General features: G+C 43.4%; 1 protein-coding gene across 1 annotated transcript in view; it reads right to left on the bottom strand.

The window, feature by feature from the left end:
- plppr1 (phospholipid phosphatase related 1) overlaps positions 1–15495 on the bottom strand; it is a 47667-nt gene that overhangs the window by 1908 nt on the left and 30264 nt on the right. Inside the window, exons 4-6 of the mRNA XM_071894858.2 lie at positions 12666–12916; positions 7981–8157; positions 1181–1312 (exon numbers count right to left, since the gene is read on the bottom strand). Coding sequence (XP_071750959.2) covers positions 1181–1312; positions 7981–8157; positions 12666–12916 — 560 coding nt within the window. The remainder of the gene's footprint in view (positions 1–1180; positions 1313–7980; positions 8158–12665; positions 12917–15495) is intronic.

Below are 15495 nucleotides of genomic sequence, written 5' to 3' on the forward strand. Positions count from 1 at the left end.
GATGCTTTATACCAAAGAAACCAAAGAGACGAGAGAGGAGAAGATCTAACGTTGGTGAGTCCAGCTTTCTCTGGACGGAGCGCTGCTCACTGCTGTTTAGGAGACAGTTTGGATTTCACTCTCAAGTCTGGATTCATCTCTTCCTGTTTAGGAGACAGTTTGGATTTCACTCTCAAGTCTGGATTCATCTCTTCCTGTGAGGAGGAGAGACCGAACCTGACAGCAGAGGTTCATTTGGTAAAATGAGGTGAATCTGCAGCGTCTCAATCAGTGAGAATGGGACGCTCTTCTATGTTGCAGCCCCACTTTGTGATTTAGACAGGTGTATTTTTAGATAAAAATCCTGCCTATTGCAGCTTTAAGCTACTGATAATATGAACAACTAGAAATACTAGAGCAACTGACAGCAAAAGCTGGATAGATTTCATGCTGATACATAAACATAGTAGCAGCAACACTTCAGACTTTTAAACCTATAAGTGCCCCCAGGCAGACTGGCAGCTGAACAGCCGTACACACACATCCACACACACACACATCCACACACACACACGCACGGCTAAGCCTCAACTTTTTCTTACTCAGTTTTACTCAATCAGGCATTTCCTAGCATTCATCCCGCTGTCAGCTCGGCCATGTCGGGAACAAAACTGCTCCAGAGCGAGGAGGGATCATGGTGGAGCATGATGTTAAAGCTTTAAATCCAGAACGTGGCCCTTGATATGAGACACGAGGCTTAACAGCAGGTCAGAGGAGAGATTTTGGAATCTCTTAGGGAGGAATAGGAAGCATTAAGATGATGAATAGACGATTATTTAGAAGACAATGGCAGCTTTTTGATTGGGGGCTGCAGAAATTACTTTAAGACCAACAGATTTCTGATTTCTGGGTCAGTGGGCAAAAACAAATAATGCTCACATAGGTTCATGTGTACTGACCTGATCTATACAAATTAAACTTATTAAATGTATTTTATTAATTTAAGCAATATAAGCACAATATAAACACCTAATTTTACACATATTATGACTGTAATATTTGATATGAACAGTGTAAGAGTATCTGAGGGAGGATTTCACTTGGAGGGAGCTCTGTCTATAGAGGAGGGAAGATAATGTGCATCTTAAGAGTTTGGGGGTTCAGGGGTTCCAGGTTAGGTGTTGGGGGGGTTTTGGGGTACCTGTGCACTGAGGGTCTCCAGGGGGCTCTCCACACGGGGGAACGTCATCAGAGGCAGACCGCGGTAGTCTTCGGTCTTCTGTTTAGCCGCCGCACTGTGGACGCCTTTGAAGTTGTTCACGACACATATACCCTGGAAAGTAACACAACAGGGAGACGTTAACATCAGGGTGGCAGGTCGGCCTCGAGATACACAGGCTGACTACTGACTAAACCGTTACTGTTTTGATCTTTGACTGTGATTGGACGCTGGCTGAACTGCCCATGAATCCCAAATTGGTTTATAGTCGCGTTGCATATAGGAGGATATGTGCAGAGTCGGAAAGTAACTAAGTACATCTACTCAAGTACTGTACTTCAGTACAATTTTGAGGTACAGGCACTTTACTTGAGTATTTCCATGTTGTGAGACTTTCTACTTTTCCTCCACTACATTTATCTGCCGGCTGGAGTTACTAGTTACTTTGCAGAATAAGGTTTTACATGCAAAACATACGATAAGCTCATAAAATATGTTGCATTGTTAGAGTTTAAACTCCCCAACAGTGTATGGAGCAGTTAGACCGACAACATTAAAATACTTCTGACAGGTTAATGCTTCAATAATTTAACACTCTGAAAGAATGAGGACTTTTAATTTTGATACTTAAAAACATTTTACTGCTAATACTTCTATATTTTTACTTAAATGTACTTTTAATGAAGTATTTTTCCATTATGGTATGGCTACCTTTACTTAAATTAAGGATTATGAGTACTTTTTCCACCACTGGATATGTGTGTGTGTGTGTGTGTGTGTGTGTGTGTGTGTGTGTGTGTGTGTGTGTGTGTGTGTGTGTGTTTGTGTCCAGGAGAGCTACTGTATGCTTTCAACTGCCTATTACTTGACAGAGTAGTTTCTTCTTCACAATGCCAATGCATTTTCTGCGGATACGCATCCATGTAACATGAGTATAATACCATTGTAAAAAGGGAATTCAGCTGAATTTCTGCATTCAAATGTATTTTCTTATGTCTTCACTCACTTTGGATTAATGAACATTCACTGCTGTCCCTTATACCTAGAAATAAGAAAGATCAATTTGCCCGCTAAGCTGCAATGTCACTCCGGTATAAAGCTGCACTGAGAATGGCTTCAGGGCACCCAGGGGGATTTTTTGGGGAGATACGGCTATATTTTCTGGTTCTGAGCAGTTATCGCTATAATATAAAGTTTATGTGGATGTAAAAGCTCAATCAAACATTGTGTGAGTCCACAAAAGTCAGTCATCAATTAACAGTCAGTGGAGATGCTCCAGGCTGTACATCTTCGTGGCATGGTGCCGCGCCTGGCAGACACACTGCACCGCTGCTCTGTTTCTTCATTTACATTTCTGTTAATATTCTTGTTACTTGTGAATTAAGTTTTTTTCCATTAGTCGAGATTTGTCAGCGTTCGAGCATTAGGGACCCCGCCACGCCTGCCGCCTGCTTTAACCCCGCATTCCTGAACTCTTCCAAGGACTTTCTAATGAGACGAGATGGGGGGGGGATTCGTCCCCGGAGCCCGCCGTGCCCCGAGGCAGAAGCGGAGGAGGAAATGTGCTGCAGCGATTCACTGCTGGAGGAGGCCAAAGGTTTCTGTGTGGATTTTGCTTCTCCAGCGCTCGCTCCCTGACCAACAACATGACTGAATCACAGCTGCTGAACCAGGAGCTAACAACGACTTCTCCACCATCACGGTTTTTTATGTTTTTTTCTTTTCTGGGAAACAACTACCAGCTGATTTGGGCAGACTGCAGTACAGAACTCAAGGACAAATCACAAAGAGAAAATTAGCAATTTGCTGCTCATATGTGATTTTTTTGGATGACTGTTCTTATGTGCTCTGGGATGTACCTACGACTCTCCCGCTTGATTTCGAACACATTTCAGTTACAGTATGAGCCTTGAAGCGTCTCCCCAAACACCAATCAAGCCGGCTACTTGTCTTTCTTTCCATTGTTGTGTCTCGTTGTCCTCCATGCTGACGGTGGCTCAGCCGAGCCGCCGCGGACGCTAAAATGGTTCTACTGCCTCGGGCGAATGGCGTAAGATTTCCTTGTTGCCATGGCAACGCTGACAAATTTCGATTGCATCGTCGCATGTAGGTCGCATGACTTGGGATCTGATCTTGTAGCATATATCCACATGGTCCAGATGGGAGTTGAGAAAACGTGACTCCATGCAGCTTTTTGTGGTTCACACTAATTAGAAAACATCAGATCTGTGTCACATGTGACGGGAAAAATCTGAATCGGTTTCAGCTGTAGCGTGAATGTAGCCTATAAATGTGTCATTTATAGGCTAGGTTTACTTTGTAAACCTGGAATTAAGAGATTAAGGGCACCTTCTCACCTAATAGTTTTTAGGACACCGCTGAACATGAACTGCATTACAATATTTACCACCTGGATGTCACAGATGCAGGTGATAAATAATGTATTGATACATATGTTCCAAATAAGATGCACAGCCATCTGACGCTGATATCAGTGAAGAAGGATGCAGCGTTATCATGAGCTGTAAACAACTGCTTTACAACGAAGATGAGAGAGGTGCAGGCTAAAGCTTGTACGCAGTTTGACAACTGAGGAGATGAAAAATGTACTGTACACTGTTCCTGACAACAACAAATCATGTACAGTAAGCCCTCGACATGCAACGTTTTGTCTGAATGGTTCTCTCACTTAAAGCGATCCACTCCAGGTTCAGTTGGAAGCGTTTCGAATCCGGCTCTCTCAGGCGGGCCGGGAAGCGGCTGGTTGGTCCGCAACAGAGTTCGGTTAGGCCGCTCTCACCTGCCCAAGCGAAAAGCACCAGGAGGGCAAACACTCCAGAGTTTGATTCAGCTGCTCCAAACACAGCAGGTGTGACAGCGCCCTTAGTCTGCAAGACGTTTTAGATGCCGAGGGAATTTGCTTCACCCACAGTTGCTCCGGGCAAATCTGACAATGGACGAGGCGGTCAACACGGACCTACACTTTGCCTTGGATCACGTGGTCATCTCTGTCTCCAATGTTAGGATCCTGTTTGTTCACTTCTGCTCCGTGTTCACACCATTATCCTGGATTTGCTCCATGACCGACTGCTTAACATTGCTCACTCAATGGTGGTGGTGATGCTGGTGGAGCTCTGACCTCTTGAAAGATTGAAGGCAGTTACGCCTGAACTACACAGCATCCTTAACGTTTCTGTATCCAAACTTGTTGTGGCCCAGCTTCAGCACTTTAAGGCATTTTAAGCTGCTACACCAGGTCCGTTCTTGTTCCGCTGCAGTCTGCTGGTTGTGTTGAGCTTATCTACATCTTGAACACAATGAACACAATTATCTAGTTTGTAAGATGTATAGTGAGGAACATTAATGTACCATATAGGAGTATTTATGTCACTTTTTTGAGAGTTTAGGTGTACTATTGCCAGCTATCCACGGATAACCTCATCTCCAGCATTTATTTAACAGACATTGGTTCATGTATCCTCTCTAACTGACATGGTGATAAATGACTACAGTAAGCAAAATCTTGGCATTTCTATACATTTATATGGTTATTAAATACGGAACAGACGGATGCGTAGTCCGTCAGAAATAGAAGCCTTGCGTATCTTCAGAGTTGCAGGTCTGAACAGAAATGCATCCGGTGAAGTTAAGCCGGTAGTGTTGGTGGGACCGCTCCCAGCAGACCTCTCTGTGAGCACAGGTGTACCACAGGGATTTGTGCTCTACCCGTTTTCTACTCTCTGTGCACCAATGAATGCACCTCCAGGTAGCCGTCCATCAAACTGCCTAAGTTTGCAGATGACATGACCTTGGCGGGTCTCATCCCCACCCACCAGCCCGTCTGTAGGGGCGAGGCAGCCCACCTCACTTCATGGTTTGCTGATAATAACCCGGAGCTGAGCACCTTCAAAACTGCTGAGATGAGGCTCGACTTTCGAAGGAACCCGCTTGTTCATATTTCCCTGGAGATCATTGACTCAATTGTATGTCAATTTTTATAGACCAATCATTGAAAGCTTATATCCTTTATTACAGAGAGGGGTACGGCCGCTCCTCCTCCTCCTCCTCCTGCTCCTGCTCCAAGGACACGCTCCTGCATGTTGTCCACACTATGGATCGTTGGCTTTTAGCTGTCCTCCGTCAGTGAAGCGCACGACACCAAGGTGAAGAGAAGGGCAGGAATGACGGCCGCTAACTCTGCCAGGCAAACATCTGTCCCAGCAACTTTCCTCTGAGAGGCAGCAAGCATCCATTAACACCAAAACCACCAGTCACCTCAACAGCTGCTGCAGACCTAGCGAACTTGCTTCTATCTGGAATCTCACTGCTGTCACTATTTATTGCCATACAATTTGTTAATATGCAGGTGGGTTTTGCCTCAATCATCGTGCATCACTACACTATCAGTACAAGCAGTGTTATTCAGTCCAGGCCTATGACCATGTTTAACACACTGGGATAATTTCATGCATCTCAATATGTTCAGCATAACTTCGTCTTGGTACACTACTGTACCATTTATCAATAATGTACTCAGTATACCATACTGTATGTCATACAGCTATAAAAAAATAAAATAATAATACTATAGTGCAGAATAAGGTGCTAGTAAGGGGTTTGTAATGACTAATAATGAACAAATACACTACTAATCAGCATGTTAATAAGCAACTGGAAAACCTGCAATTTGACATTTTATTTTCTTTGCACATTTTATATTTTAATTCAATGGTTCAATAATGTTTGTTTGGTTTCTTTTTCTGCAAATTAATGCTTAAAGGCAGTAATCGAGTCTCTCCTGCTAGTGAACAGTGGGGTGGGTCACCCTGCCTTCAGCATCTGCTAACTCCAAATAAATTGATTTGTACTAGTTTCAGTGGAGAGTTTTATGGTCTAAAGACTGTTTCAGAGGCTTTTTGCACCTTGCCGAGAATAAAATTCTGGTGGAAACACTGAATAATTGTAATTATGTGGCATGAAAATGGACAAATCGAAATACTTTGAATGTTGGCACAAAATATCTATAAATATCTGTATCGCTATTGGCCTTCAAAAACCTGTATCAGTCAAATCCTAGTCCTGTTTGAGCTGCATATGAGGTCCAGTTGTCCTGTGGCAGGTGTGTTCGTATGTAGTGTGAATCTCTGTAAGTCGTAAATCCCCATGCATTTACTGCGGAAAGAGTTACTGATATTCACAAACTGGACTGTGCTTCATCACAACATATAACCTGAGGCATTTCCCTGTGAATACATATAAACACCTTTCATTTAAAGATTCAAACAAAAGACTGAAAAAAAAACCCATCTCTGCCTTCCTCTTTTCCTCAGTCTTCCCTCCCTGTCTCCTCTCCTCTCCTCTCTTTTATACCCTATCCTGCCTCGATGCTTCGGGCCCAGCAGCAATTACATGTAATAAAGCCTCTGAGACCGTTAAATAAATCTTTTTTGATTTGTGGAAGATCCCCCGCACCTTCCTTCCTTCTCAGCGGGCTTTCCGCTGCAGCCCAGCAACAAGTGAAGGTTTCAGCTGTAATCGCAACCCCCACATTTAAAAGCTCAGCATCAAATCGGCTGTTTTTCAAAGCCATTTTAATTTTCAGTGGAAGCCAGCCCCTCAGGGTTAAAGCTGTTTGAAAACAAGTCACATGAGGCTGGGGAGAGTCCTGTTCTTGATTTTACATTAAAGTCTGCAGGACAGGGAAATTTCTGCTTAGATGGAGAAGTCCAGACTGCCCAGTTTATCTCCTTGTTATACCGTTGATTCTAGCAGATAGATAACAAGATTCCTCTCCTTCCTCTCCTCAGGACCACAACTGAGCAGGACCAGAATTAATCAGATCGCTGGTTCACTCACCTTTCTAATTTGCATCCTCTCCTCTCCCCAAAAAAACAAAATTAAATCAAACCACTAATTAAAACTAGTGTTCCTATCTCCTTTTCTCTTTTTCGTTCCCTCCTCTATTCACCCTACCGATAAATCCAGACGCCACCTCAGCATTTTCTCTCCTTTCTTCTCTTTCCCCTCATTCCTCCGATACTTCCCCAACCTTATCCCTCTATCCTGCCTCACCTGCGTCTGAACCTCCTGTGAGCCCGGTATAAACCTTGCCACATCCTCTCTCTCATCCCCTCCTCTATCACCTCTTCATCCTCTACTCTTTTGTTTTTATCTCCTTTCCCAAATTAGAGCTTAACATTCATGTGCAAACCCAGTGGGAAGCGATACACCCGACTGAACCTGGTACGCAGCAAAAAAAAACAATCATAAAAATCAACACTATGCCAGTGTTTATATAAGTCTAGAGTTAATTTAACACTTTTAGATAATTATGAACAGCTGCCTGAGAGCCATATCAGCTCTGTAAGTGGACAAATAACTCTCCAATCAACACTTGTCAACTCAAAATAATTGTCACCAAAAAATCTACGCATAAGAACACTGGAAAATCTGCTGTGTACATGACTTTGAGGCTGATTACAGAAAACAAATTGGCGTCATGACTGACTTTCAAGATTGGACCGAATCCACGCTACAGGCTCTGGCTGAATTCCTCACTTAATTGCTCGTGTTTGGGTCACTTCAAAAATAATGTTGAAAAATACTGTTATTAGTACTTATTAGGTATAAAATAATGAGTCATTTTGAAGTTTTTGGGGTTCAGGTTGGGCTGAGTGCAGAATATTCAGACAGGAACCAACTAATCACTTTCTCTCTTCTCTCCTCTCCTTCATCCCTCCCTCCCACTCCTCCCCAAACCTCCTCTCCTCCCTCCTCCTCACCAGAAACAGAGCAACGGCCGATCCCAGTATAAATCCAGCCACCACGTCCGAACAGTGGTTCCGGTACTCGGAGACCCGGTTGAGGCCGGTGAGGAAGGCCGAACAGAGCGTGCCCAGACAGAGCACGGGCTTGGCCAGGCGGCTGGACTTGGTCTTGATGGTGCTGGTGATGTACATCTGGAAAAAAGGAGGACAGAGGGGAGATTAGATTAGATCAGAGACTTTGAAAAGGGCAAGATGACTCTCTACGCTTTCCTGTGTCCCACGGGTGTCCCTCATTCCTGTGTCCCTCATTCACATCAACTGGAGGTGTAGAGTTTTTGTTATAATACACAGTAGCTGGTCCCACCACACCTCGCTCCCCATAGAAATCGAGTAAGAGCAAGTAGTTTACCATTCCCTGACAGCGGAAATGGGTTCTGTCCATTTTATAACTAAACTAAAGGGCTGAGAAAAGATTTCGGAAACTTACATCATATAAATCACAGGTGTGTTTCACAAAGAGCATGGAAGATTACAAGGAGGATCTAATGAGGGAACCTGCTACTGTGAAGAGAGAGTTTGAGCAGACCATCAGCTTTTTAAAACATATACTCTGTCTTATGTCTGATCTCACTTCTGCTGAGCCTCTCTCTCCTTCCACACTCACTGAAGAGCTGAACTCCTCCAATCCTCCCTCACTACAATGTCTGTCCATCTACTCATAGGTCCTACTAACCCTACCTGCCCCTCTGCTCTTTAAATTTGGTGATTTTGGATCTATATATAATTTGTCTCTTACCTGTAGTACTTGGATCAACAGAGTATACTGGCTCCAGATGCAGCTATTTGAGATATTTTGACAAACGCCATTTGGACTCATTGTTAGCAGCAAGAGGCAACAGAGCTCGCTGTTTCAACAGAGAGCTGACTGTGGAGCCAATATTGTCTGCAGGTCCAAGTACTACAGTTATGTAAAAGACAAATTATATACGGGTCCAAAATCACCAAACTCATCCTTTAAGCAGCTGAGCTCAACAGCAGCTCTTCAAATTCTCATCTTATTAATGGCCGTGTAGACTGAGCCAAGATTAACAGAAATTTGCAGATTCCAGTGGTAATAATATAGGCTGGTATAAGCTAAGAGTCTTTTGCCAAGTCTTCATATTAACAAAATATGGCATACCATAACTCAGAGTGTCTATAAATCTCTACAGATAAACTGAGAAGAGCCAAACATATCATCATGACAGGACTAATGATTTAGCCTCTTCCCCCCTGCCAGTCCTGCCGGTGGGTCATTACAAACGCATGTTGCGCGGCCAAGCTTTGTTAAAACCTACAGAACTTTATTTTAAATTCTAGTCAAAATCCCAAGGTTTCTAAAGATACCAAATATGTCATGATGAATTACAGGGAAATGTATATAAAATGACGCAAAAGACAGCTAGATTTTTTCCATTTGATGTGATGGTGCAGCTATAAAAATGGCATCTTAGGTTTGAATATTTCTCACAATATAAGCAGCTATAGTAGCTTCAGTGGAGCATTGAAGTGAGCAGATACAAAATATGTATGTGACATTGTCATATATGTTAAAAAAAAAAAAAAAAAGTATTTTAAACTACTTAAGGGGAAATTTAAGGGGAAAGTCAGTGTGCAAGGGGTTAAAGCATAGGAAAGGACTTGTGGCCCCTGCAGTGTTTGCAGCTGTGCTGTCCTGAACCAAGAATCACCATTTCTACTTTGCTTCCACGTCTTGATGTTCCTCTTCTCATCATCATGGGGAGAGGAGAGGATGCAACAACACTGATTTGAGCAAACAATATGGACCTAATGTGTCCACGGTCTGCAGTCAAATGAAGAAAGTTCAACTGAATGGAGAAGCACTGAACTTATCAAGCCTCTGAGAATCCCAGACCTTAAGAGTGAGGTTGGAAAGCTATATAACATTTGGAAGGTCACCATTGACTTCTCATAGAGAGCAGAAAGCTTCTCCACTTCCATCTCTTCAACTTTGGGGGCAGTGGTGGCCTAAAGGTTAGAGAAGCGAGCTTGTGACCGGAAGGTCGTCGGTTCAATCCCCCGGACCGGCAGGATAAATCTAGGTGGGGAAAGTGAAAAGCAGCGCTTGCCCCTCCCTCATTACCACCACTGAGGTGCCCTTGAGCAAGGCCCTTAACCCCAACCGCTCCAGTGGAGCTGCTCAGTGGCCAGCAGATTAGACTGTGGTTGTACTGATCAGCTTCCAGGTGTGAATGTGTGTGAATGTGATCAGGGCGTTCCTGAAAAAGAGAGTATTGCTCTCAGTGAAACTCCCCTGAATAAATAAAGGTTAAAAAAAAAAAAAAAAAAAAATCTCCAAGAAGATGGAGATCCTCCGCTTCTACAGATACCAGTACTGGCAAGCCAGGACCCTTCTACATGCTTCTCATGCTTACAAGAGAAATCAGTGGCAATCTTCACATCCCTCAAAGAGAAATGAAGGCCCCTTTGTGTTCCCCATTTAGAAACGCCTAGATTCCCCCCTATCCTCCTTCCAGAGACGTCAGCAATCCTCTCCTCCTTTCCTGAAGGAAGCCAGTCAGAGCTCCTTCATTCCTCCACCCAATTTCCAGAGACGCCAGGACCTTCCCCTGACTTACATGTAATATTCCTCCACACTTTAGTCCAGAAATAGCAGTTCCAGAGTTTCCAGGTTCCTCCGTCCAAGATCCAGAGGCGCCAGGTCCCTCCACCAAAATTTTTCAGAGCAATCAGGCATTCCTTCCTATTCAGAGCCTCCAAAAATCCAGATCCAGTGTACCACTCCTTTGCCTTGAGTATGGGAATGATTCAATTCAGAAACGACAGCTCTCTACCTAACCCAAGTATACCGCATATCCTCCCTGTGTTGCCGCATCTCACTACATTGCATACATCCCATACATTAAAATCAACAATATTTAATTCCCAAATTGTATCTACAGATGTTCCCCACATCTCCTAACAGATATTTACAGAGGTTGCAGCAGTGTTGCATAATTAGACATGCAAGCAGGCTGTCTAACATCCATAGCTTTGGAGAAATAAAGGATTTGCATCAGCTGCTCCTCTGCTGGCGCATGACGAGACCATCTAGCTCGCACCACAGTAGATTTAGCATCAAATGTAATTTCCTCAAAATTGTATTAAGTCCAATGTGGCCTCCGAACTGCTGAGTGGGCCGGAACAGAGCCAGCAGTGTCAACCGTCCATTTGGCTTCAACAGAACTGTAATTAAGTGCTCAAACACAATCCTGATTGTTTTAATGTTATGTTGTTGGATCACACTTTCATTTGCGGTGATTTGATTTCTATGTATAGCCTTACTTTCCTGTGATATCAGAGATACGGTTGAAATAAATTCATTTAATCATTCATTTAAATTAATTTCACTGCCTTAATGAACCCACTCTGTGCAATATCTCTTGCTGTCAGAAACTCACTGGCCATGGGGTTGGTGTCACTATAATTCATAGGAATAACTTTAGGTGTATATTGTAAAATGTCTTCTAAATCTTCTTCTAAACCTCAAAATGAAATCACACAGTCTGTAAAAGGACAGATCTGTTAGCTCAGTCACTCACTTGAGTTTGTGATAACTTTCGGCTTAACTTTGAACAGTCTAGAAACAAAAGATCTATTTGTCTCTGATTATTCTGGTATTGTTTTTTCCTTGTTTTGTTCCCACCAAGATGTAAACCAATTGCATACAGTCCCATAGGGTTAATTCTTCCACTACAAGTACATTTGATAATGTTTTTAATTAACTGTGTTCAGATTCTATTACAGAAAATCTATTACAGAATCTGGAGGAGAATTTCAACGACATTTGTTTGGCTACACTCGATTAAGTTGCTCTGATTAAAACTAAAAGAAACAAATTCTGCAAAACTAAAAGAACAAATCAAAGTTTTGTTTGGATGAAGAAGGGCCTGCGTTATTATTAGAAAAAGCAGGAAAGCTGAACGGAAATGGAACAGCAAAATGAATTAAGGAATTAATGTCTGAATTCAATACTGCAGATAAGAATATAACAGAAAAGTATTTGTACACTGTATATTCATATAAAAATAACACAGAACACCACTGAGAGATGTCAGAAGTTTTGATTTTCTTTACCAAGAAAATTTTAAATATAGGTATTATATAGATATTATATAACACTAATTTGATTTGAACGTTATTCACCAATAACCCTTCTTTAGGTTTACGACACCACTATTGTCGGAAATCATCTCAATTTTAGAGCTTTTGACGAACTAAATTGGTTTATGTCGTGTCTTTAGGAAACACATTTGGGCTAAATTCTCCACATTTTAGCTGCGGAGTACCTCAAGGATCCATCCTGGGCCCGATATTAATCTATATCAACGCGCTTCCTCTTGGTCATAAAAATCATCAACATGGAATTTCTTTTCATCGCTAGATAACAGACTTCAATATCTTCAAAAAAGCAATTTGTCTAATAGTGCAAGTTAAACAGCACAGTCAAAATGCATAAAATGTGAATCATTTATATGTATTATATGTATTTTTTTTCTTTACAATTTTGTTTTGTTTTTGGATGTAAAATGCCACATAGTACTTGTTTACCTTTATGAAATATTGTATGATGATAAAATATTGATTAGATTCAAGTGGAGGTGTGTGTGTGTGTGTGCGTGTGTGTACATTCTTCTCACCGTCAGATAAACGGCGGAGTACACACTCAGCGAAGCGTCCTTGGATGGGAAGGAGCGGCGGGCGTTCTCCACGGCGACGGGGTTTCCGGTGCAGATGTTGCCGTTGACGATGAACTGGTGGTTGAAGCGGCACTCGGTGCCGGTGTAGTTGGGCTTGCAGACGGACAGGAAGTAGGGCGAGAGGCCTCCGGTGACCACCTGGCCCGCGTTGACGAAGATGTCCGTCGCAAACAGACCAAACGCAAACACACCTGGGACACACACACACACACACACACACACACACACACACACACACACACATCTCAAAGTCATCATACACATTTACACATTACACCATGTTCTGATACATTTTATCCCCACTAAGTCCAAGTTTTCACAAGTTATTTTGCAGCATGTACGCATCTGTCATTCAAACTGTAGTTTAGAGGGACAGTAGAGCAGAGGAGAGTAGATTAGAGTAGAGCAGAGTAGACGAGAGGTGAGGAAAGTAGAGTAGAACAGAGTTGAATAGATTAGAGTAGAGCACAGCAGGGTAGAGCAATTTGGGGTAGAATTTAGAATTTAGAGTAGAGAAAGCAAGAGGAAAGTAGAGTGGAGTAAAATAGAGCAGAGTAGAAGAGAGTAGAATGGAGTAGAATAGAGTCAAGCAGAGTACAGCAGAGCAAAGTAGTGGAGCAGAGTAAAGTAGAGCAGAGTACAGCACAGCAGAGTAGAGTAGAGTAGAGCAGAGCAGAGCAGAGCAGAGCAGAGTAGAGTAGAGTAGTGTAGAGTAGAGTAGAGTAGAGCAGTGTAGAGTAGAGTAGAGCAGTGTAGAGTAGAGTAGAGTAGAGCAGAGTAGAGTAGAGCAGTGTAGAGTAGAGTAGAGTAGAGCAGAGCAGTGTAGAGTAGAGTAGAGTAGAGTAGAGCAGAGCAGTGTAGAGTAGAGTAGAGTAGAGTAGAGTAGAGCAGAGCAGAGTAGAGCAGAGCAGAGCAGTGTAGAGTAGAGTAGAGTAGAGTAGAGCAGAGCAGAGTAGAGTAGAGTAGAGCAGAGCAGTGTAGAGTAGAGTAGAGTAGAGTAGAGTAGAGCAGAGTAGAGTAGAGTAGAGCAGAGCAGTGTAGAGTAGAGTAGAGCAGAGCAGTGTAGAGTAGAGTAGAGCAGAGTAGAGCAGTGTAGAGTAGAGTAGAGCAGAGTAGAGTAGAGTAGAGCAGAGCAGAGCAGTGTAGAGTAGAGTAGAGCAGAGTAGAGTAGAGTAGAGTAGAGCAGAGCAGTGTAGAGTAGAGTAGAGTAGAGTAGAGCAGAGTAGAGTAGAGTAGAACAGAGCAGAGCAGTGTAGAGTAGAGTAGAGTAGAGCAGAGCAGAGCAGAGCAGAGTAGAGTAGAGTAGAGTAGAGTAGTGTAGTGTAGAGCAGAGTAGAGTAGAGTAGAGCAGAGCAGAGCAGAGTAGAGTAGAGTAGTGTAGTGTAGAGTAGAGTAGAGTAGAGCAGAGCAGAGCAGAGTAGAGTAGTGTAGTGTAGAGTAGAGTAGAGTAGAGTAGAGCAGTGTAGAGTAGAGTAGAGTAGAGCAGTGTAGAGTAGAGTAGAGTAGAGTAGAGCAGTGTAGAGTAGAGTAGAGTAGAGCAGTGTAGAGTAGAGTAGAGTAGAGCAGAGTAGAGTAGAGTAGAGTAGAGCAGTGTAGAGTAGAGTAGAGTAGAGTAGAGCAGAGCAGTGTAGAGTAGAGTAGAGTAGAGTAGAGCAGAGCAGTGTAGAGTAGAGTAGAGTAGAGTAGAGTAGAGCAGAGCAGAGTAGAGTAGAGTAGAGTAGAGTAGAGTAGAGCAGAGTAGAGTAGAGTAGAACAGAGCAGAGCAGTGTAGAGTAGAGTAGAGTAGAGCAGAGTAGAGTAGAGTAGAGTAGAGCAGAGTAGAGCAGAGTAGAGTAGAGTAGAGCAGAGTAGTGTAGAGTAGAGTAGAGCAGAGCAGAGCAGTGTAGAGTAGAGTAGAGCAGAGCAGAGCAGTGTAGAGTAGAGTAGAGCAGAGTAGAGCAGTGTAGAGTAGAGTAGAGCAGAGTAGAGTAGAGTAGAGTAGAGTAGAGTAGAGTAGAGTAGAGTAGAGCAGAGTAGAGTAGAGTAGAACAGAGCAGAGCAGTGTAGAGTAGAGTAGAGTAGAGCAGAGTAGAGTAGAGTAGAGTAGAGTAGAGTAGAGCAGAGTAGAGCAGAGCAGAGTAGAGAACAGAGGAAGTGTAAAGGGGCTTTACATGGGTTAGGTGTAATAATCAGGGTCACTTAACATGTTTCTAACATCGTTAACATTAACAGGTCAGTTAACAGCAGACTTAGAACAAAGCAGCCAGGAAACTCACAGCTGCTGCTGCTCAGGAATCACACAAAAGAAAGGCGATCGATGGGTCTGATAGCATTAACTACAGGAACAGAGGGGAGGGAGAAGAGAGGAGAGGAGTCTTGAAAAGCGAAGAGGAAAAAAATTGAAAGTAAAAGAGAAGGGAAGCGAACGGCGGGCAGAGGAAGGAAAAGAGGACAGCGGCTAATATGAACGATTGCGGCCGCACTCTCAGCTCTGCAGCCCGGACCGGGGCCAGGGACCGGGGCCAGGGGGGGGCCAGGGGGGGGCCAGGGGGGGCCAGGGGGGGCCAGGGGGGGCCGGTGTGGTCCGGCTCAGGCTGCTCTGTTATGGCTGTGAAATATGACTGCTGATTATCTGGCCTGCTTAGCCATGAAATTACTCTGCTTTGTATTCTCATTCACTGGGTCTGCAGAGCGTTTGGGGGGGGGTCGGGAGGGGGGATAGGGGCAGGATTGTGTGAAGGGCAATGAGGGAAAGAGAGGGGGAATTAGGGTGAGAAGGGAGGAGATGATG

Source organism: Centroberyx gerrardi, chromosome 2 (assembly GCF_048128805.1).
Source record: "Centroberyx gerrardi isolate f3 chromosome 2, fCenGer3.hap1.cur.20231027, whole genome shotgun sequence".
Lineage (NCBI taxonomy): Eukaryota > Metazoa > Chordata > Actinopteri > Beryciformes > Berycidae > Centroberyx > Centroberyx gerrardi.